General features: G+C 46.0%; 1 protein-coding gene across 2 annotated transcripts in view; it reads right to left on the reverse strand.

The window, feature by feature from the left end:
- Positions 1–24,083, reverse strand: part of RFWD3 (ring finger and WD repeat domain 3) — a 265,518-nt gene that overhangs the window by 192,623 nt on the left and 48,812 nt on the right. For both annotated transcript variants that reach the window (XM_069217624.1, XM_069217623.1), the window contains exons 6-7: positions 8,201–8,292; positions 5,659–5,773 (exon numbers count right to left, since the gene is read on the reverse strand). In XM_069217624.1, the coding sequence (XP_069073725.1) occupies positions 5,659–5,773; positions 8,201–8,292 (207 nt within the window). The remainder of the gene's footprint in view (positions 1–5,658; positions 5,774–8,200; positions 8,293–24,083) is intronic.

Below are 24,083 nucleotides of genomic sequence, written 5' to 3' on the forward strand. Positions count from 1 at the left end.
ATTGTAAGGAGGGTGCATAACCCTCTCCCAGAGTTCATATTTCTGCCATCACAATGGCAGACTTTACTAAAGTTGTCTCAAAATCAGACAGCTTACCTTAGAGAGGCTTGCCCACCTCTCAGGTCAGCCCCACCCCTCACTACTAATTTACCCACCTGTACAGGTGCCAAATGGGCCTTGGGGTAGGGGAGGGGTTGCATCCTTCCCTTTGAGTGACACCAGATCTGCATATCAAGGGCGGTGGGCTTTGAAGCCCCCGGCCTTAGAATGCAGATCTGCAGGTCATCCTGTTGGGAGGGGTGTGTTTACAACACTATAAGAGCAGGCTTTTGCTCCTTTCTGCCCGAGAGCAAAGGCCCTCATCCTTGGGGGGTCAGAAACCTGCTTGTTGGTGGCACGCCAGTTAGAACTATTCAGCCAACACAAGGTAGTGGTAGGTTTTTCAGGGAGCACCTCTAAGGTGTCCTCTGCGTGCATTTATTAATATATCCATTACTGGCATCAGTGAGGGTTTATTGATACAAGATGTTTGATACCAAACATCCCTATTTCTAGTGAAGCAGGGTTTGAAAAATCTACTCAACCACTCCCTATGGCAAGTTTTTTTTATGAGGTCTAGCTATTTTTAGATCCTACTTGCCCTTTGTGGCAAGTGGACAAAGAACAGGTGTTCTGTTCAGTCAGAACACTCAATTAGCAATTAAGATGCCTTTAAATCCTATTCTTGTCACATTTGCTCTGTGTTCAGGAACAGAGGTAAAAAGTCAGTTTGTTTTCTTGCAATGCAGATACTTTTCCTGGTGACTGCAGAGTTCCAGGATTTTGTAAGGTGAACTGCCTGACCTATGTGAAATGAAAGGCTTTTGGTGTCAGGTTTTTCCTAACACACAACATTTATATAACTATGTCAACTTCACAAACATTTCCAAATATATTTCAGAAGCTGTGAAAGACCATTTTTGTACTTTTGTAAAAAAGTCAGAACACTTTACTTGGTTAGTGGTAAGATTTTTGGGCATTTCTTGGAAATGTACTGTCTGTAAACAACAGTGCGCTGCCATATCATGCTTAACCAATATATTTATTAAAAGTGAGAGTTTAAACAAACTGAGAAACACTCCTGCCCTGATGGCAAAGATATTGGTAAACTAAGAGGCAAGTCATGCATGGATCATGCATACCCTATATGTGGGCTAGATTTATTATACATGGAGCAAAAGTTTAGTGTATTTAATCAAACAAGAGGATTTTGAAATGCTGAACTCACATATTTAAAGGTGCACTCATATGTGAGAATGAAGAAAAATGGGACTGTAAAATACAATATTTGCCTAGGATCACACAATTTGAGACCCGTTTCTGGGTCAAGTACATTACAGTTAGGTCGAGTAGATTATTGAAGCTACTCGACCTGCCGGTCTAGTAATATTTTTATGATTTTTCGAGGCCTGGTGACGCCATTGTGATTTAAACAAAATTTTACAGTTTTCAATTCAAAACAGAGCAATAGATGCCAGGATACATTACAAATAATAAATACTGCACTACAACAGTGCACAGTAAATAGATTAAAAAAAGACAAGCAAGCAAATACATATAAATAGGTTAGAAATGACAAGTAAGCAAGCACAGTTTGAGTGCAAAACATATTCAATAATTTCATGAGTCCACTACAGCTTCTAACTAGTAAACAACCCCACCTACAGTTACCCCTTGCCAAGCTATCATATGTAGTGCGCCACAGTGGTCAAAATCTTCAAAGTTCACCACAGCAGTCCCACATCCCACCCAAGATGATCCATGGAAGGTCAGTTATTACCACCATCCAGATCCTCCTGAGAAATCATGAAGCTATTCGATGTGTCCATGTTATCCTTCGGGCCAACAAGCAATCCACAAGGAGATCCCATGCTCTAGCCATTTCAATTGTTCCCTGCCCTCTTTTCAGCTCTCGAAATAACACAGCAATCTCACGACCAGACTATTTAACCAGTTAGTCTCACCATTTAATCATTCAAGGGCCTCACATAGGCTTCCAATGCATTGCCAATTCTAGTTTTGCCAGAATCAATGTTAAGTCAATATATCTAGTAGTGGTTTTTATCTTTTTGGGGCGAGGGTATCCGTCAAGTATGCATGGTGTACACATTTCATTATCGCTTCCCAGAACTCCGCCAAGAATGGGCAGGACCATACCATATGAAACATTTCTGCCCATAACTCCCCACATCTTGGACATTTCGCCAGCGGCAGTAGCATAAAACCTATTGATCCTGCCATGCGCAAGGTAAGCTCTGTACAGAAAATAAAAATGAATTAATCTGAACCTGGCATCACGAGAAACAACAAGTCTATCTGCTACGATCCTCTCCCAGTCCATATCAGTAATCTGAAGCTCTAGATCGGTCTCCCATTTCTCTTTCAGATCAGTGAGGGAAGTAGGGACTCCAGCACGAATAGCAAGATATAGATACGTGACCGTTTTTACACGACCCGATGTTGTAACTGACACACCTGGTGTGTTACAGGCTCAGAACCTCCACTCCCCAGTGATTGCTAATCGTGGCAACCACTGCGCTGTGCAAGAGGAATTGCACTCCTGGTATAATGAAATCTTCAGCAAAGTCTTCAAACAAGAGCAATACTCCATCCTGGTACAAACCCCTTACACAATTAACCCCATAATCAGCCCAACCCTCTAAATCCCCCCCCCCCCCCCACCCCAACTCTCCTGTGTGAGCCACTATTTTCAACCACTTTAGTGGCAAATCAGGTGAATAAGGCACCTGAACATGAATCTGCTGTAGATAAAGTTGCCAGCACTGCTGTATTACTAGGAGCTCCCGAGAGACCGCAGGTAAATGTCGTAAGAGAACCAAGAGGACCCGCAATAAGTCCTCCAAGTCAAGCGGCAAGCCAATTATACCCTTTTCTTCTAGAATCATTCTGCAGTAAACCCACTGGTTTAATCACTGCAATTGGGACGCCAAGTGAAAAGGCTCTAGATCAAGTGCCGCCAGTCCTCCCTCCGCCACAGGGTCCTGCAATCTTGTTAGTGCCACCCCCAGATCAGTTCTAAAAGTAGGGATTAAAGGGCCCAGAACAGCCGACGAGGCACCAGTTACGGCAGCGAGATGAAGAAATAAAGCAATTTCAGAAGCACCACCATCTTAACCACTGCTATTCTGCCAGCCACGGAAAAAGGCAATATTGTACAAAAAGTTATACTAGTTCAAAGAGCTCACATACTTGCCCCAACATTACCATCAAGTAGATCTTGCTGGTTATGGAATATCTTAACACCTAAAACTTGAGATATGCAGGGCTCCAGGCGAGTCTGTGCTGGTTCAGAGGAGGGGTGGAATCTCCACAGTGTGGGAACAAATGGGATTTCTGCTAATTAATATGCAGGCCTGAGACTACACCAAAGCGCTCCAATAAGTCGATTGATCCAAGTAAATCCACTCTGACATCCCACAGAAAAAGTTGCATATTGTGAGCATATAATCCCACATAATGGGATTGCCCACGGACTTTCAAACCATGGCAAAATCTCCCCGAGCCAACACAGCTGGCCATTGGCTCCATTGCGATGGCAAAAAAAAGGGTAGATTTGACACCCTTGCCTAGTTCTCAGTTCAGATACAGTTCTGCCAGTGCGAACCCGCGCTGTGGAACCCACAAAGAGAAGCCTAATCCAGCTAATGAACCCAGGACCCAACCCCAATAGAGCCATTACTTGATACAAGAATTCCCAACTCACATTATCAAAGGTCTTCCCGCAATCAATTGCCATGACAGCAGCCAACCTCTTATCCAAAATAATAATCGTTCAGGAGTGAGAGGAGTCTCCGAATATTAAGAGCTGTATTACACTCAGGAATAAAACCAGCTTGATCTATATGAATCAAAGAGGGCATATGGGGCAGGAGTCAGGTCACAAGAATTCGAATAAGAAATGTTTTCGTCCACATTGAGCATGGACCCACTACCCCACTTTTTTGCTGATTGCTGGTTAACATGCAACATGAGAGAAACCATCATGGCAAAGGGAAGGGGCCATATTTTGGTTGAGTTTGCATCCTTGCAGAAGGATGATATCCCCATGAAGCTTACAAGAGTAGTCTAGAATCTTCTTTCTTTTCACAGGGTGGTTCAAGCCCATCAGGTTTAGGGAGATTACTTTAAGGGCTGCTTGAATGCCTTTCATGTTATGTGGTAGCATTGATAATGTCACAATAGTGTTCATCAAATCATAGCAGGGGAGCCATTTTCCACTCCAGATCTTAAGCAAACTGGATGCCAGTAACCTTGGGAAGCCATGGTTCCAGAAAGCTAGAACAGAAACCAGCCGACTCTTCAGGTAATCCAAATATATGGAGGTTCCCTCTCCGGTTCTGGTCCTCCAACTCGGAAACTTCTCTTTAGAGAAATACTGTTGTGGATTTTAATGATGCAATATCTTTAACAATGGTTTGGGAGTCCTCGAGGGTGCCGATTCTGTCTGCAGCTTCAGTAATTTTGCTGCGGATTGCTTTCATGTCAGATCTAATTGTGGATATTTAATTCCGCATCAAGTCAGTCTTGGTAGCTTTGGGTAAATCGTGAATTGCCTCAAGGTTTTTTTTTTTTTTAAATCATGTCCATGGTTTTGATGCTTTCCATTCTGCCTTTGATGGGCGAGACCAGATTTTGGTGGATGGGGGTATCAAATGGCAGACAAATTTTTTTGTCTGCCATTATGACCAGAGCTTATAGTGTGATATGGCTCTTGAGAATATGAAACTACTTCTGATCAGAGGCAAAGGGCACAAGTTTGAAGGCTTGGTAATATATACAATCAGGATTACTCACCAACTCAACCCCTAATCACACCCATTCATTCGATCGACATCAGAGTTGCCGAAATGTTATGGTGCTAAAGTGTAGCAATGATTCATTCGGGGCAGAACTACGTGGCCATCTTCCTCTTTGTACAAGCCACGCCCCCCACACAACTGAGTATACAGATTTAATGAAGACTCACAGCAGTAAGCCAGTAAGTCAGACAAAAATATTAGATTCATCAGGTTTGATGTATGTACTCTAGTGTCACAAAAAATTAACCGAAGGCATCACATGAAATTCAAAAATATTGCTACCAAGATGGTAGAACAGGAAGAAACTGTAATATTTAAGGCCAAAATATAACATAAAAAGTGAACCAATAATTGAATGACAAGATTACCTATTGTTGGAGGATTGCACAATCTAGGACTAGGACACTGTTTCAAACATTGTATCCATATAGGGTGCATTTGTCCAGTAAGCAGTAAGATTTCCACTTTAAAAAATAAGGGGGGGGCTACATTTCTTTAGAAAGGCAATGCATTGTAATCAATTAACATTTATTTTAGTTAGATTAAACCAACACAAAATTTAAAAACAAAAACAAACAGTTTGGTTTTTCAATTCATTTATAAAATTAGCATTTCTAGGAGCTCACCAATTTTAGGAAGTGATCGATATTTATGAATCACAGGATAAATTTCCCAAGATGGAGATCCATTTTAACAATATTACATAAAGCATCAGAAATATTCTCTTTATTGTATCATTCTTACAGAGAGCCCAAAATCCCTATGTAGCAAAATAGTTCAAAGGAACAAGGGAGCCTACCTGTACTTGTTTTCGTAGTCTACCACATTCATCTGTGAGGACCTGTACCTGTAGACGACACTGAGCGGATTCCAACTCTGCTTTCCGTCTAAGAGTTTGCTCCTGTTCTAAAGTACTGTAAAATACAAGAAAATAAGCAGACAACCCTCATTTCTCAAATCTTTTAGAGATGAATGAGAAACTGGGCAGATGCAAGAATGTAGGAATGCAGTCCAAATAACAAAAGTACATGTGTGCATGTAGCAATGACGTCTCAAAGTTAGCTCAACCCATTGTGTCATGCCAGGAAACCAACACAGCTTGGCTAATGCATACACTTCAGTTATTATCTTTAACACCCACTACAAGTCTGGTATTGCCATCGTGCACACCAAGTCTGTAACACAATTTCATCATCAAAAGAAGCAGGGATCTGTTTAGTGTCCATACACATCACAAATTGAAGATGCCAATGCTCCTCCAGTACCCTGAGGTTTACAAGACACAATGTAAGCCTACTTCCAAATGTTTCATACATACAGAAAAACAACACGAATAGAAAAAGCAAGCTGTTCGATAATGAAAAGAATACTTCAGTAAGGCAACGAATACAGTGAGAATTAATCACCATATTGACTTCTGCATTCTCAGCTATTTGGTTCATTTAATCAGATAAATGGAAGTTCTTTTGTAGGACTACTGAAGAGCATGAGGCCTAGCAATTCGTTCCAAGTCCTCTATTCTGAGACCACGATTATAGACTATATTACAGGTAGATTAAAGTAGAGAGGGTGGAGGGTAGGGTCCTATAACTGAAGTACTTAAGATTCCAACATTCTAAGAGTACATTCCAATTCTTCTTATGCCCAAGTTTTAAGTGTGAACCATAAATAAAGGATGATCACATTAAGATGCCCACAAAGTCCCCAGTCTTTTGCATGGTCTGCCCAAAATAGGTGCCACTTGTTGGAGCTACTCATCAACAAATGGTGTAGGCAGAATGCAGGTGTAGAAGCCAGAGAAGACAGTTATAGGTCTTTGTAGGACATCAATGATCATTTCTCTTGTTAGAAATTGAAGCCCCTCTAGCTCAAACTAAAGAAGTATATACAACATTGTGGGGGGAGATGGGTCAATGGACAAAGGGATTTCTATTTTATCTGTTTTAGATAAGTGGGCAGACAAAAGACTGGAATTGGGAGTCTAGGATATGTGAGACATTAAGTATTATGCTGAATGACATGCAGGAGAGAACCAACTTATGGAACACATTATTACTCCAGAACCACAGTGCATGCCATACTAGAAGGAAAATTAAGAGTGACAGAATTGTAGCATTATGAAATGGTATGATTGGCAGATCAACTTTTGAGTCCGAGTTATTGTTTGGTGTTGTTCATGGTACAGTATGTGAAGCTTGTAAACATTTATTAAATAAGGCATTTCACAGCATTGGAAAAACACTGTTCTCTGCACCAGACTGTAATCCTAGCAACCCGTTTCTTAGACAAATGAGCATTAAACTAGCTGTTAGGAAAATTAGTACCTAGCTGTGGCAACTTCGTTTTTCGCTTTCAGGCATTTGCCATTTCGACCTCTTCTGAGTGGCAAGCCCCCAATGGAATCTCTTATACTAAGCTCTCTTTCAATTTACTTATGAGCAGCAACCTATAGTTCCCACCTTTTGACAGAAACTTAGTTAACTTGAATTACAGTAAGGTGCTCTGTATAAGTTGCAGGGGACCAGTGTGCAGAATGCTTGTGCACTCTACTTGTTGAGTGTATGGTTTATGGTGAGCATGGAGTTTCTCTGTAGTGTTTTGTTGAGGCAGGAGTCCATTTTGGCTGTCCTGCCCCTGAGTGGCACCAGTTTAGCAATATCCTCCTCACTATCAGGTGCCAAAAAAAAACCTCCACCAGACAGTACGTCAGGTTATGAAACTGTGATAATACTACAAAGTTTATGCTGATGGTTGACTGCTGATTTGAAGGTTGGCAACAAATATGTTAAAGACTGAAAAGCATTGCAAGCTTCCTTTGGTGGGCTGATTACCAGTGGACTGTTTTAGGCACTTCCTTTGTTCATTGATGTTACATAACATAAGGCTGTTTATTACTTTGGTATACTGACCAGACAGGACTTTAAAATTCCCAGTCATCAACCAAGCAGATTGATTATCTACGGTCAAAGGTAGCCTGTTACAACAAAACTCTCTACTTGACAAAATATTTATTCAGACTCTTAGGAGTCTTGCACAATACAAACTACTGATGTAAATGCTGGACTGTAATGCCTGAAAGGTCTTATACAATTGTACTACCTATTTCAAAGGTGTTTGATACCATCTCCAACTCATACTCCTAGATTCAGGCTTGTCACCCCTGAAGTCCCTGGGACAGAAAAATCACCAGCTAATAAAAGTCTGTTTGCCTTAATTTGTCAGGACTGTGTTGCACTTTCACTCTTTGTTGAAGCACCACCAACATTTTAACTGTGTTAAACTAAATTTCAGCCAAAACACCAAGGCTTATATATAAAGGAATCATAAGGTTGCTGTTGTACCTTTTCATACGTTCCTGCTCGCTGGTGTCCACAGCCTTTAGTGTTCGGGCATACAACACAACGATGTCTGAACGTTTTGCTTTCTTGTTGCACTGGAAGAGATAAACACAGACAATAAAGTCTCATCTTTGCACACTCTTCACAGCAGAGATGATGCAGAAAGATCCCTGTGTGTGCAGCTCAATAATGGACATACAGAACTGCATAACAAAAAAGTAACTCACCTGTAAGCATATTTCCTCAACATGCATACCAGTCATGTCATGACATTAGAACACTTTTTTCTGATCAGATTTTCATTAAACTAAGCAACAATTAAGACGCAGCATGATAACATAAAGACTGTAAAGATCCCAAAGACCAACTAGACATCTACTGTTGGACCTGGCCCCGTTTGCAGGGACATCACCAAACTTTTTGCCTTCCTCCTCCGGTTTTTCTGACCTCTTTTTATTGGCTTTAGGACTCTGTGCAATTTATCACTGCTGACCAGTGCTGAAGTGCATGTGCTCTCCCTTCTAAACTTGGTACTACTGGCTTACACCCGATTAGCACATTTAATTTACCTATTAGTACCTTGTCCAGTGGTGTCCCTTATACCAGGACCTGTCAATTAAATTGCTACTAGTGGGCCTGAGGCCTGTGCCACCCACAGCAGTAGCCTTTGAAACCTGGCTCAGGCCTGCCACATTGGTTTGGCATCTAAATTTACTTGCCAGGAACTTCTCTTTTACTACATGTAGGTCACCCCTAAGGTAGGCCCTAGGTAGTCCTATGGGTAGGGTGCTGTGCAGTTAAGAGGTAGGACATGTGCCTTTATTGTGTGGCATATCCTGGTAGTGACAAACAGCCTATTTGGTTTCTCACTGCTGTCCTTCTCATAGGTTTGCATTAGGAATGCCCTTGTATATGTCAGTAGTGTTTTTTTCTGACCTATGAGGTGTAGTGCCGCCATATTTGGAATGGTAGTAAGAAATCCTGCTTATTGGTGTAGGTGGATTTTTTTTATTACCATTGTGGAAACGCCACTTTTAGAAAGTGGGCACTTACATTTGTATAGGCTGTGTCCTACCCTCAATCAAAAGGGTTTGTTCACCCAGTATTGATGTCTAGGCCGAGGGCTCTGGTTGAATGGGGGTGCTGTACACTTCTGAAGTTCCTTTGAAGTGCCCCCTGAGATCAAAGAGAAACTGAGTAGAAGTACAAAGGTTGTTCCCCATGTTTTCAGACATTGCACGGACCAGGAACCGCCACCGGACTGACTTGTGATGTGCTGACCTGTGGCCTGCAGAGCCACAGGAATGACTGCCTCTCACTCTGCAAGGATCCTGATGTACTGGCCTATGGCTTGCCCCCGGTCTTGCGTTCCCCAGTTTCTCCAGCGGCTGGGTGGTGTGCCCCCCCCGCTTTATTCTTTTTAGCGCAGAGTGTAGTGCTTTAGCAGTGTTGAGAAAGGGCTCCAGAGTCCTCCTGCAGGGCTCCCAGCAAGTCGTGAGCACTGTTGCCTGGGAGACCGTGTGTGGAGAGTGCTCGGCTTAACTAAGGAAGTGCCCCCCTTCTGTGCAGAGGCCGGGGAGAAGAAGATTATAGATTGCGTTATTGTAGTGTCCGAGGGAGCACTGATGAAGCACGCGCTCCCCAGTGCCCCGGGGTACAAGCAGACATCCATTTGGGAGGCAGTTCACCACCGGGCCCGGGTTCTCATTATTGGGAAGCCTTGCCGCCCAGAAGGAAAAGTGGTACGGATTTCCCTGAAACACTAAGGGAGAGCAGCCATCCCACCAACAGGAGGCCGCTCTCAGGAGGCAGCCTTGTCGGAGGCGAGTGGAGATGCAAATTGGCACAGCACTCCTCTCTGGATTCACCACCGCAGCCCAAACTGTGCCTTGTGTAGTGGCAGGGCGGTAGCAGCTATCTTTGTGGGCAACCTCGCCCGCTGAGAAAGAGAAGGGCTGTATTCAATCTGAGAGGGGAGCGGCAGCCGGACAACGTAGAGCAGCCACTCCTCAAAGTTGGGGACTCCACACAGAGAAAGGCAGCTTACCGTACGGTGTGAGTGAGGATGCCCGGAGGAACTACGGAGGTTCTCGCCTGCGTGGAGAACCTGGCAAAGTCTCCCCATCGGCACAGGCAGCACCCTTTGGGAAATTCCTCACGGGGAGGGGAACCCAAAGAGGGCTTTGCAGGGAAGCCATTTTACCCATGTACTGGACATAGGTTACTAGTTGGTCCAGCTACATAATGGTAACTCCAAACCTAGACATGTTTGGTATCAAACATGTCAGAATCATACCCCACTACTGCTGCCAAAATTCGTTGTATGATTCCATGCACTCTGGGAGCTCTTTAGAGGACCCCCAGCTTTGCTCCTACCAGCTTGCAAGGTTTTCCCGGGCAGCCCCCGATGCTGCCATCCTAAAGAAATGTTTCTGCCCTCCTCCTGCTTGAACAGCTCAATCCCAGGAAGGCAGAACAAAGGATTTCCTTTGGGAAAGGGGGGCAACACCCTCTCCCTTTGGAAATAGGTGTTACATGGCTTGGGAGGGGTAGCCTCCCCAAGCCACTGGTATGCTTTGAAGGGCACATATGGTGCCCTCCCTGCATAAACCAGTTTGCACAGGTTCAGGGACCTCCAGTCCCTGCTATGGCACGAAACTGGACAGGGGAGTTACCACCCAGGGGTGGTGCACAAAGCTGCTCCACGTGGCCACTTGATTCTGCCATCTTGAATCCAAGGTGGGCAAAATCCTCTGGGAACATGTGAATGGCCGTGTCAGGTAGGTGATGTCACAGCCTCCTCCTGATAGGTGGTCACACAGCTAGGTGACCAATCCCCCTTTTAGGGCTATATAGGGTCTCTCTCTTGGGTGGGCCTCAGATGCGACATGCAAGATTCCAGCAGGACTCCTCTGCAACGTTCACTTCAACTTTTGGCCACTGAAACTGTAGGTTCCTGGGAAGACCAGTTGCAACATGCAGCTCCAGCTACGACTTCGCTCTGCAACATTGTTTCTCCAGCTCCTTCCAGCAACATTTCCCCAGCTGTGCATCCTCTGAGATTGAGATTAGCAAGTCTTCAGTATGCACCTCAAAGCTAGAAGGAATCTCGCTTGGAGTGAAGGAGTCACTCCCCTGCATCTGCAGGCACCAACTGCATCGACGACCGGCTGCGTGGATCCTCTCTCCTACAACTCTGCGTAGATCCTGCAACACAAGTGGTGGTCTGGAGTGGTCCCCTCTACCAGGTATCCAACTTGGGAGGTGGTGAGTCTTTGCCTCTCCTTGCAGGACGGTACCCCTGTGCACTGCGACTCTTGCATCTACCAAGGCTTGTTGGCTCTTCTTCCGAGAGATCTTCAGGCTACATGTAGTCCCGGCCTCCAGCACTCTTACCTGCAAAGCAGTCTCCTGCCTGCTGCGCCAGCGACTTGGGACTCATGTCCAGGTGTGCTGAGTGGGTTTCACTGCGACTCCTGTGACTGCTGCCTGCGGGGGCTGCATCCTTGACTTCTGGCTCTCCTCACTGCTGAGGGTCGCCTGGGTCTCCCCTCCTTGGGCTGAGTCCCCTTCGACATTCCTGGTCTCCAGGAGCTCTGCAAATGTTCTTCCTTAACTCTTGCCTTTACCAAGGGTTGTTGGTGGTTTTTCCATACTACTGATGGACTGCAACTCTTCTTCTGATGTGGGACATTGACTGCATCACTTGTGACTCTGCGTGGTTCTTTCATGCGTTTAAATGCTGTGTGACTACAGTAGTATTGCATAAGCTTTGCATGTGTCCTAGATAAGTCTTGGCAGCTCATCCACAGCTACCTCTAGAGAGCCTGGCTTCCTAGACACTGACTACACCTCACAAACAGGGGATATCTGTACCTGGTACAGGGTGTTAACACCATAGGTGCTCACCACACACCAGGCCAGCTTCCTACACAGGGGAGTACCTGAATTGGACAGGGTGTGTGTTTACCCCCATCGTATAGAAGAAGTACAGATGCGCAGGAGCCTTTATGTAGAAGGTGGCTTGTTGATTCCTGTAACTGTTGAATTTCACCAAGATATTTCTGCCTTAATTTTGTATGTTACATTGTTCATGACCTGATTACGTTATGTGCCATCTTGGCCTTGATGGGGTGACATACATATTTCAGGATTTGCACTACAGGCAATGGGCGGTTGTTTTGTCTATGACACGTGCAATACGGTAAAGTTTATTTTATTTGCACTTGAGCGGATGATCTGACAACTGCTTACTTAGCAGAATAATACTGATTTCTGACGTTTTGGTCTACAGTCTATATCTGTGCAATACAATTTATTTTTATATAGCTTGTTGTGAAGTTTCTTTTGTGGTGTATTTATTGTGTCACTGGGTTGTGAGCGTTGTGCAAATGCTTTACATTTGCCTCTGGGATACGCCTGACTGCTCTGGCCAAAGCTATGAAGGAGGTGAGCGGGGTCATCTCAGGTGTGCAGCTCCCTTGCACTGTCTAGAGTGGTGGTTACTGCCTGGCTTAGGTTTCTACCCTAACCAACCAGGAACCCCATTTCTAACATTCACATTTCCTTTGAGATGAAGTAAACAACGTATTGATTAAGTGTGTAACACTGATTATGTCCATCATATTTGCATCTGTCCATCATTATTTAATGGCCTAATATGTTGTTTCTTACATGTGTGTTGCCTATTTCTTTGCAATTATAATGAATTTAAAGCATATTATGCACTAGTAATAGTAAGTTTTGATAGAGTACTTTTAGTTCTTTATTCATGTATTTGTATGTTTAAGAGAGTTCTAACACAGTGAGGGAAGGAGACTAAGGGGGTTATTACAACTTTGGAGGAAGTGTTAATCCGTCCCAAAAGTGACGGATATACCACCAGCCGTATTACGAGTCCATTATATCCTATGGAACTCGTAATACGGCTGGTGGTGTAGCCGTCACATTTGGGACGGATTAACACCTCCTCCAAAGTTGTAATAACCCCCTAAGTGTAACATGGTGAAATAGTTCTAATGAGCTTTATCGTGTTGCATCACACATGACAATGTTATTTTTAACACAATGTACTTGTGAACAAGTATAAAAGCAGTTTATTTTCAGCCCTTTTCTGGAAGAGGAAACTTTAGCTCCATGGGAACGTATCTACTGCCACGGCTAAAAGCTGAGTACATTTCACACTCTGGCTTCTCAGAAATGTTACACTTCTTACAGGCCATTCCCAGTTGCTTGTAGTTGGGTACTAGACTGCCTTATGATGTGCACACCTCCTGATGGCAAATCTTTCTTTCAGTGCTAGGTATTATTAGCAAAGTTTTACTAAGAAGAAAATTATTTTGACTTGCTATTTTATCTGTGTTAAAAATATTTACTATTTGGTCATTCATAACTACTATATTTATTTCGATATCAGCTATAATATTTCTACAGGTGTTTTACATTAGTTTAGCTCTAAAGAAAGCCTTGCAAAATAATGTTTACTATTTCTCGTGTGTGCTTCATTGGGCAAGGAGTAAAGGTAGCTGTAGGAAGCTGGCTCTTTATACAGTATATCAAAAAGAGGTACGTTGTCTAAAGAGTCTAGGTATCCCCTTAGTAGTGGGCAGGGCTTTCTTTAAAAATTATAAGTGCTCTATTCGTGGTATTGTGGTCAAGCTGCTTAGTCTAATCAAAGGGGAGTGTTAGAAATTTGCTGCATACACACATTCAATAAATGATACAAGCGCACTCAATAAGGAGATGCTCATTAATTTAGAACAAGCATTTGCAATGCAACAGATCTCGGGTTTGCTCGAGTTATTGCTATGAGCGTTGTCAATTCCTAAATGGACTTTTCTTGCCACATAAATTGAAAATGAAAAGTAAAACAGTTGACATAAGCAAGTCAATTTAAAGTGCCAGGGCCACCATGAGTATGAGAGCGAAGGAGAGACACAAAAGGACAAAGAAGTTTGCTCGCAGACAAACGTATTGGCAAATGTGCAATTATCCACGTAACAGGGTCGAAGGCCAAGGCGATAACAAAACTGCCCCAAGGAGGGACAAACGTAAAGCATTTACCAATGATAACAAAGGATTTTTGAAAGGCAATCCCATCAATGAGTGATAATGATGGGCGTGTACAACACATCAGAGCGCTAGCGCGCTCGAGCTAAAAAAATTATAATCTTGATTTATGGGAGTTTATGCAGCAACATTTGAGTGAGTTGGTGATTACCACGTAGCTATATGTTTGTCAAGGCACTACGTTTCCAGCCCTGTGCTTTCATCTGACAACCAGCCATAAGTATTCTGGAAGTTGATTCAGGGGGTGTTTAATTGTACTGTACTAATAACACACCTGATACCAAAGATTTTGCAACTGAAAAGCCCAGAGTTGGAAATGTGTGCCACAGATATGAATATGGGCAACATCCTCATCAGGCGTTGGCATTTTAAGGCCTATGATGACATGCATTAGCAAGAAAGAACTTGAACGTAATAAGGCCTCTTCATGGAATTTTAGCGTCTTATATGAGGGCGTGTTTCCCTTACTAGGGCTGCCAAGAATATTGAAAAAACTGGGTGACAAGTGCCCTGTCAAGAATTTGCAATTTAGAACGGATGTGGTGTGTGCATGATTTGTGTGCATTGTGTTAAAGCCAATGACACTAACTAAGATGTGGTGGCTCTTTGTATATCTAAGGAAAAGAAAAAAAAAGAAAAAAGAAAAAAAGAAAAATCAACTTCAGCTGTAGTTCCGTATTACACTGAAATTCTAGTTTTTGGCAGGTTTTGCCAATAAACGGTTTTATGTCAATTATTACGTTTGATTGCTTGTATCAGTGCAATGTATTTTTTTTTTTAATCATTTAATTAGTAGTGATTAATTTACAACAGATTGCACACTGCCACAGCCCCATGTGCATGCATTTATGTAGCAAAGTTTTCCAGTAGTTAATATGTGCCTATCAGACATAACAAAGGCAACGTGCAAAGTATTTACGATGCATGGAAATGCTATAGAAGATGCTACCTCACAAAATTATAGTCAAGCTAATTGCACTGTCTTCCTTATTAATGAGTATCTATTTGTATAAATGTGAGAGTTCTTATATTCTGTCCACCTCTATCTGGGTTAGAGCCGTGTACCATTTCATTAAGTTCTGCAGCTGAAATGTGTATTGCCATTACAATGCAATTAACAAGTCTTAGCATCATTAACAATTCAGTTAAATAGTCGCTTTGGTATATCTGAGAATGTGGAATTGATTCAACAAAAATAACAAATATACATATTTTAATATTGTAATCTCTTTAGCATCAGTGATTCATCTCAACAGTAACCAGGTCACATACAGAAGCATTAATACTCTAAAAGATGACACTGTTTCTTTTTATAAGCGCTTTAATCGTGACAGAAAAAAACAGGTGTAAAGAAATGGCTCCCTGTTGCAGTTACCCCCCACTTTTTGCCTGATAGTGATGCTGACTTGATTGAGAAGTGTGCTGGGACCCTGCTAACCAGGCCCCAGCACCAGTGTTCTTTCACCTAAAATGTACCATTGTCTCCACAATTGACACAACTCTGGCACCCAGGTAAGTCCCTTGTAACTGGTACCCCTGGTACCAAGGGCCCTGATGCCAGGGAAGGTCTCTAAGGGCTGCAGCATGTCTTATGCCACCCTAGGGACCCCTCATTCAGCACAGACACACTGCTTGCCAGCTTGTGTGTACTGGTGGGGAGAAAACGACTAAGTCGACATGGAACTCCCCTCAGGGTGCCATGCCAACCTCACACTGTCTGTGGCATAGGTAAGTCACCCCTCTAGCAGGCCCTACAGCCCTAAGGCAGGGTGCACTATACCACAGGTGAGGGCATAGGTGCATGAGTACTATGCCCCTACAGTGTCTAAACAAAACCTTAGACATTGGAAGTGCAGGGTAGCCATAAGAATATATGGTCTGGGAGTCTGTCAAAAACAAACTCCACAGCTCCATAATGGCTACACTGAATACTGGGAAGTTTGGTATCAAACTTCTCAGAATAATAACCCCACACTGATGCCAGTGTTGGATTTATCAAAAAATGCACACAGAGGGCATCTTAGAGATGCCCCCTGTATTTTATCCAATTGTTCAGTGCAGGACTGACTGGTCTGTGCCAGCCTGCTGCTGAGACGAGTTTCTGACCCCATGTGGTGAGGGCCTTTGTGCTCTCTGAGGACAGAAACAAAAGCCTGCTCTGGGTGGAGGTGCTTCACACCTCCCCCTGCAGGAACTGTAACACCTAGCAGTGAGCCTCAAAGTCTCCGGCTTCGTGTTACAATGCCCCAGGGCACTCCAGCTAGTGGAGATGCCCGCCCCCTGGACACAGCCCCCACTTTTGGCGGCAAGTCCAGGAGAGATAATGAGAAAAACAAGGAAGAGTCACTGGCCAGTCAGGACAGCCCCTAAGGTGTCCTGAGCTGAGGTGACTGACTTTTAGAAATCCTCCATCTTGCGGATGGATGATTTCCCCAATAGGGATAGGAATGTGACCCCCTCCCCTTGGGAGGAGGCACAAAGAGGGTGTACCCACCCTCAGGGCTAGTAGCCATTGGCTACTAACCCCCCAGACCTAAACACGCCCTTAAATTTAGTATTTAAGGGCTCCCCAGAACCTAGGAACTCAGATTCCTGCAACCTAAGAAGAAGAGGACTGCTAAGCTTAAAAACCCTGCAGAGAAGACGGAGACACCAACTGCTTTGGCCCCAGCTCTACCGGCCTGCCTCCCCACTTCTAAAGACACTGCTCCAGCTACGCTCTCCCCAGGGACCAGCGACCTCTGAATCCTCAGTGGACTGCCCTGCTCTAGAAGGACCAAGAAACTCCAGAGGACAGCGGCTCTGTTCACCCAAGACTGCAACTTTGTTTCAAAGGAGCAACTTTAAAACAACTGCGTTTCCCGCCGGAAGCATGAGACTTGCTACTCTGCACCCGACGCCCCCGGCTCGACTTGTGGAGAAACAACACTTCAGGGAGGACTCCCTGGCGACTGCGAGACCGTGAGTAGCCAGAGTTGCCCCCCCTGAGCCCCCACAGCGACGCCTGCAGATGGAATCTCGAGGCTCCCCCTGAAGGCGACTGCCTGTTCCTCAGATCCCGATGCCTGGAAAAGACTCTGCACCCGCAGCCCCCAGGACCTGAAGGATCCGAACTCCAGTGCAGGAGTGACCCCCAGGAGGCCCTCTCCCTTGCCCAGGTGGTGGCTACCCCGAGGAGCCCCCCCCCTTGCCTGCATCGCTGAAGAGACCCCTTGGTCTCCCATTGATTTCAACGACAAACCCGACGCGTGTTTGCACACTGCACCCGGCCGCCCCGTGCTGCTGAGGGTGTACTTTCTGTGCTGACTTGTGTCCCCCCCCCCCGGTGCCCTACAAAACCCCCCTGGTCTGCCCTCCGAAGACGCGGGTACCTACCTGCTGGCAGACTGGAACCGGGGCACCCCCTTCTCCATTGAAGCCTATGCGTTTTGAGCACCACTTTGACCTCTGCACCTGACCGGCCCTGAGCTGCTGGTGTGGTAACTTTGTGGTTGCTCTGAACCCCCAACCGTGGGCTACCTTGGACCCAAACTTGAACCCCGTAGGTGGTTTACTTACCTGCAAGAACTAACAAACTCTTACTCCCCCTAGGAACTGTGAAAATTGCACTGTGTCTAGTTTTAAAATAGCTATATGTGATTTATGTGAAAAGTATATATGCTATTGTGATTATTCAAAGTTCCTAAAGTACCTACCTGCAATACCTTTCATTTAAAGTATTACATGTAAAATTTGAACCTGTGGTTCTTAAAATAAACTAAGAAAATATATTTTTCTATACAAAAACCTATTGGCCTGGAATTGTCTCTGAGTGTGTGTTCCTCATTTATTGCTTGTGTGTGTACAACAAATGCTTAACACTACTCCTTTGATAAGCCTACTGCTCGACCACACTACCACAAAATAGAGCATTAGTATTATCTCTTTTTGCCACTATCTTACCTCTAAGGGGAACCCTTGGACTCGGTGCATACTATTCCTTACTTTGAAATAGTGCATACAGAGCCAACTTCCTACAACAGGTAATTACAAAAATTGGCAATTACATCTGTGATGCAACAATGTACACATTTAGACGATCAGGGAGGGGTATTACTGTGGAACACTAGGATGAAATGCACAAAATCAAAAGGAAAACGTGACAGTTTTCAGTGAAACCAGGACATGAATAAAATGGTCATGAAATGAAGATCTTGAAATGTTTACCTTAGCAGAACTCGACAGGCTCATAGATCGCAGATGGCAAACTGGTGTTAAAACACAAGGACAGAATAGACAAGCATTTTTGCCTCCCATTTCAACAAAGCTCTAATGAAGCTAGCAGAGCGGCCTGAGAAGATTTATGGCCCCATAAAGGAGCTAAGCAATGCCCTGTGCATGATGTCGTAAGTGCTGGCAGGGAGGGCCCTGGAGAGAGGGAGAGACTCTCTGCTATGCAAAGCAAGGGCATATTGTGGCTTTTGTGAGCAGTGAGCTAAATGACTGGGAAATTACGCTTATTTTAGCAGCCAGAGGTAAATAAGGACATCACTGGAATAAAGCCAAAACAACTGTAAGCAACATGGGAGGAGGTGGAAGGAACGGAATGCTGCAATAAAACGCAGGCAGCTACCCGGCGCAATGAACATGGAGCACCAAAGAAATAACTAAAATAGTCTGTCACAGCAACAGATAAAGAAACCAAAGAAGAACAATACAGTAGTAGGTCACTGCCCTGAAAGAGAAAAAGGAGGGAGGAAAAAGGCAGAACTGACCACTAGCGAGTAAGATTCTTTAAAGGACACTCCAACCAACTAATTAAATTGCTTCCTCCCACATTATAAGTATATTTAAGTATACACCAGGTCAAAAGCTAACGCTCAACCTAAAAATGACACATTTTATGTTTTTTTTCTTTAAAAACATCAAAAACTTAATTATTGGGTAAGTACTTTAAGTTAGCAGTTTTGAAGTACACAGCAAATACACTTGCATTGACTTTAATGCAGTAATGTTATCCTATGGGAAAGAAGTATATACTGCACACAGGTACTTGGAAACGACTTACAGGACTGTTCTTCCAGAGTGAAGCCAAGGACAGCAGGCAGGCCAGCAGGGTAGGGGCCCATTCAGTTGCTGCTCCTCAGTTCTTGCTTTTCGCAGCTCTTCAGTGTCCTTCTTCTTAGGTCTGTAGAATTTGTTTTCCTTGTGCCAAGGGCTCCCCTAAATATTAGGCTTGGGGGTGTTAGGGGCGAAGACAAGGGTACTAGCCAGAGGACTACTTAACCTTGGGGCCACTATGTCCATATATGACAATTTCCTGTGGGAATTCGGCATAACCCTGTCCCAGAGTTTCTAATTCTACCAATATGGCAGACTTTTCCCAGCATGGGGTACATCAGGTAGCTCCACTTAAGGGTGTCTGACCTGGGTGTAGTCCACGCCTCCTACCTTAGCTAATTTCCCACTTGTCCTGGTGCCAAATAGGTCTCGGGCAAGGGGGTGACAGACTGTAGGACTGGGGTATGCTGGGGTCGCACACCAAATGCAGCAGGGACTTTGAGGTCCTTGGCCTTGGTATGCTAAATCACTAGCCATCCTGCTGGAGGAGCTGAGAACACCATTCTCCAGAGCAGGCATAGTTTCTGGCCTCCAAGAGCATAGGCTCTCACCTGTAGGGGGTCAAAAACCTGTCTATGGTGGGAGGCTGGACTGTACCAGTCAACAAGCACACTAGAGGACTGATAGGTTTCAGGGGGTACATTCAAGTTACATGTATTGAACTAAGTTTTGCTGACAATCGCGTTGAAATTGGATCATATGTTGACATTTAAATAGATGATGAGAAGGAGGCATTATCTGCTGGCAACTTTAAGGTGCATATTTTTCACTCTTGTGTACCTTTTGTAAAACAGGTTGTTTTTCCTTCATGTTTTTTCTCTTCCAAATAGGAGCTTCAATTGCATTAAACAATTATCTCCACGATGCAGTGTTATTTTACAGGGTAATGTTACATTATTGAGGGATAGAAAAAAAAACTGATTAATTAGAGCATTTCATGATATGGATTTCTGCATTTGGATAATGACTGCTTGCGCTTCTAAACCACTAAGAGAGAGGGCGTGGCCAAGATGGCGGTGTGAGCGGAAGCGTATTCGCGAGCTCCGCCGCCTGGGCCTCAATAAAGAATTGCGACCCCAGATCGCTGTCCTCTGGGCCCCCCCCTGTTCAGCGGGGGGTAGCAGGAGACTGCGGGCATCCCAGGGAGGGGAACCGGAGATCGGCCACAGACGTGAGGAGCCTGCAGCATCAGGCCTTTCGGCCCTGGCCCGTGCTCGCTGTTGATGGGCGAGGAACGCAGTGGTGACGGCTGCGTGGCGCGACCCGGTGGACGAGGGTGCCGTGGGCGGCCTGGCGGGGCCAACGGAGGTGCCTGCCGTGGACCAGGTGATGGGGAAGGAGAGTGGTGGAGCCTGAGGGCCGTGTCCCGGGGCACTCCTGGTGGATTCTGCCTCCGGAGCCCAGAGCAGCCATTTCTGGGCCCAGGACCGGTGGAGGAACCCTGATGTGAAGTAGGGGCGGCGGGGAAGATTTGCCGGTCTGCCTCTGGGCTCCCGGGGGGGGGGGGGGGGGGGCTGCCCTGCACAGAGGAGTGGGGCTCCCGGTCGGCAGTGCGATCGGCCCGTGGTGGATTTGCCCGGGACGAGGGCGTGGCACATGTGGCTGGGTTGGGTTGGGACGTTTCTTGGACGAGGTGCACTGCAGCGAGGGATCACGGCCCCGATTGGAGTGTAAAGGCGTGAGAAGATTTCGCTTTTGCTGCCCTGGTTGGTGGCGAATAGTCAGAGGAGATCACAGGTGAATGAGACGTGCTTGCCGCTCGAATAGGCCTACGGGGAGGTGGATGAGGCCTGAGACCGGGGCCAACAGTAAGCTGGTGCAGGAGTGGAAGTATCATGATGCCCTCTAAATCCAAGATGGACCAGTCAGTGAGGGACATGCGGACCAGATCCCACCCGGCAAAGAGTGGGCCGGTTGAGGGATTGGTGGCGACGAGGGGCTTTGTTGATCGTGGAGAGGTGGAAGATGATGGCGAGGCCCCGGTAATGAAAGGATTTCTCGCCTCCTTGTTTGATTCACTCAGGAGAGATCTCCAAGAACTTCAGAGGGACATTTCCAAAGGGATGAAGGAGCTGCGTACTAAGTGATCGAGTGGCGAATGTAGAGGATGGCGAGATCGCTCGGGGGGAGGAGGTCGAACATATGCAGCAGGAGATAATACGTCTTTGTGAGCAGCAGGATCTTCTACAGATCACAGTGGAGGACTTGGACAATCTGTTGCGGCGGCATAACATACGCATTAGGGGAGTCCCGACTGGAGCGGAGAGGGAGGATATTGGAGAGTTTGTCACAGCGTTTTCCGCTCTATCCTGGGCCCTGATGATTTAAGGGAGATTTTGCTGGACCGAGTTCACAGTGTGGGCCGCCCCGGGGAAGGCGGGGGTCGTCCAGCTGATATCTTAGCGTGTGTCCATAACTATGGGCTTAAAGAAAACATTCTGCAGAGAACCCGTAACCTCTCTCAGGTACAGTTTCGTGGGCACGCGCTGCAGCTGTTTCAGGACCTCTCGCTGCGGACTTTGCAAAGGCGGAGAGACTTTAAACCCATCACAGAGGATTTGCGGGCCCACTCTGCATCTTATTCTTGGGGTCACCCCTTCCGCCTTATGTTTCGGTGGGAGGACCAGCGGCATCAGGTGAAATCGGTGCTAGAGGCGAGGAGGATCCTGCACTTGGAGGAGACCGAATGAGATCCTGATGCACGTTTGGAGGCAGCTGGAGGGGGCGCCTGCAGTCCCGGCGGAAGGAGAGGAAGAGAAAACAACAGCGGCCCACAACGACACAGCAGGCGTTGGAAAGACAATCAGTACTGAGCAGCCTGGCTGCTGGGACCATTACCTAAGCAATAGGCACTTGGGTGCTGCTGCAGTGATCTGGGGTCGTGTTAGTTTTAGCTTGGGTCTTAGGACCATATGAGAGGGGCTTGGGTGGTGGAGTCGCTGGATCCCATGCGACGAACTCTGGTGGATCTACTGCCCCGACAAGACTTTACCCCTTTGGAGATGTGCGTCAGAGGACTTCTTTGCTGAGAGCACCTGTTGTGCGCTATGGTTGTGTGTTGGTGTGCTTCCTCTGGAATTCATATGGATGTTGATCTTGCTTGTTATCCCTGTGCGTGGGACCCCGCCCCAGTGTTGGTTCTGGTCCATGCCCCTTTGTAGTGGTTCCCGCCCTCAGAGCATAGCTGGTTTAACACCGCATGTCCTTTAAGTGTTTAAGCTTGAATGTCCGGGACTTAACAGTCCAGCTAAGAGACTGGCGATCTTGTCTGGTCTTGAGAGGTCAGGAAGCAATGTCTGCCTTCTGCAGGAGACACACTTATTGTCCAAGGATACATATATAATGCGTTCAAAGTGGTTCCCCAAGCAGTTTTGGTCCTCAGCTCCTACGAAACATGCTGGGGTGGCGATACTCCTGTCGAGGGCCTTCCCTGGGGAGGTGGTAGCCAGGATACATGAGGTAGGATCATGGCTCTCAGGGTGCGGGTGGGGGCGTTTTTCTTTACTATTGCTACATGATATGTTCCTAACGTGCAACAGGAAACCTTTCTGAGGCAGGCCATTTCCCCAATGCTCAATACCCCTGGACAGGGCTATTTTAGTGGGGGGAGATTTTAACCTGGTAATGGACAATGAGTTGGATAGGTCTGGGCATTGATATGGGCAGACTGGGGCACTGTCTGTGGCGGGGAGCCAGAGCCTGGCTGATTGTGGTCTGGAGGATGTTTGGAGGAGAGCACACCCTACGCTTAGGGACTATTCATTCTATTCTGCGGCCTCTAAGATGTATACATGTATTGATTTTTTTCTCGCCTCTGCGGAGTTCACCTCTCGGATTAGTGAGACCACAATTGAGCCCCGGGCCCTAACGGATCATGCACCTATTACTCTGGAGGCCAGTCTTGATATGGGGCGCGTGGGGAGTCCGAGTTGGCGCTTTAGAGATACTATATTGCAGAGTAGAGCAGCTGAGGAGATGCTGAGGCGCATGATAGTGGACTATCTTAGCTTTAATGACGATGGGAGTACTAGTTTTGAGACATTGTGGGAGGCTCTAAAAGCAGTAGTCTGAGGGGAAGTAATGTCACTCGCGGCTAAAGATAATAAAGCAAGGAAGGAACAGAGAGCAGTGCTTGAGCAAAAAGTGGCGGCCTTAGAACGCTCTCATAAATATACTGGTGCACCTAGAGTGTTGGGGGAGCTGGAGAGAGCGCGCCAGCAGTTGGAACGGCTAGACTGGGATAGGGCAGAATATGCAATAGTGCGGGGAAGCGCGTTTCTGCCTGGAGGCGGCGCCAGCGGCACTGGACTAGGGCAGGAGCCCTTTAAATTCTAAAATCGTGCTCCCGCTCGCGGGAAGCGCGTTTTTGCTTGGAGGCGGCGGCAGCAGCACTTGACTAGGGCAGGAGCCCTTTAAATTCTACAATCGCGCTCCCGCTCGCGGGAAGCACGTTTTTGCCTGGAGGCACTTGACTAGGGCAGGAGCCCTTTAAATTCTACAATCGCGTTTCCGCGCGTGGGCGGCACCCGAGCGAAGCCCGGGCCAAGGGCGGGCCCGTCCTTCGCCCGTCATCGCCAGGAAGAGGCAGGGCAGGCCCCCCCCCCCCCCCCCGACATCCTCCCAAAGACTGCAGGATTAGGTGGCACACAGGCACGTGTCTGCCTAGAGGTACTGTTTGGTGTTTGTTTTGGTTGTTTTATATACCACCTTGTGATTG

The sequence above is a fragment of the Pleurodeles waltl genome, chromosome 12 (genome assembly GCF_031143425.1).
Source record: "Pleurodeles waltl isolate 20211129_DDA chromosome 12, aPleWal1.hap1.20221129, whole genome shotgun sequence".
Lineage (NCBI taxonomy): Eukaryota > Metazoa > Chordata > Amphibia > Caudata > Salamandridae > Pleurodeles > Pleurodeles waltl.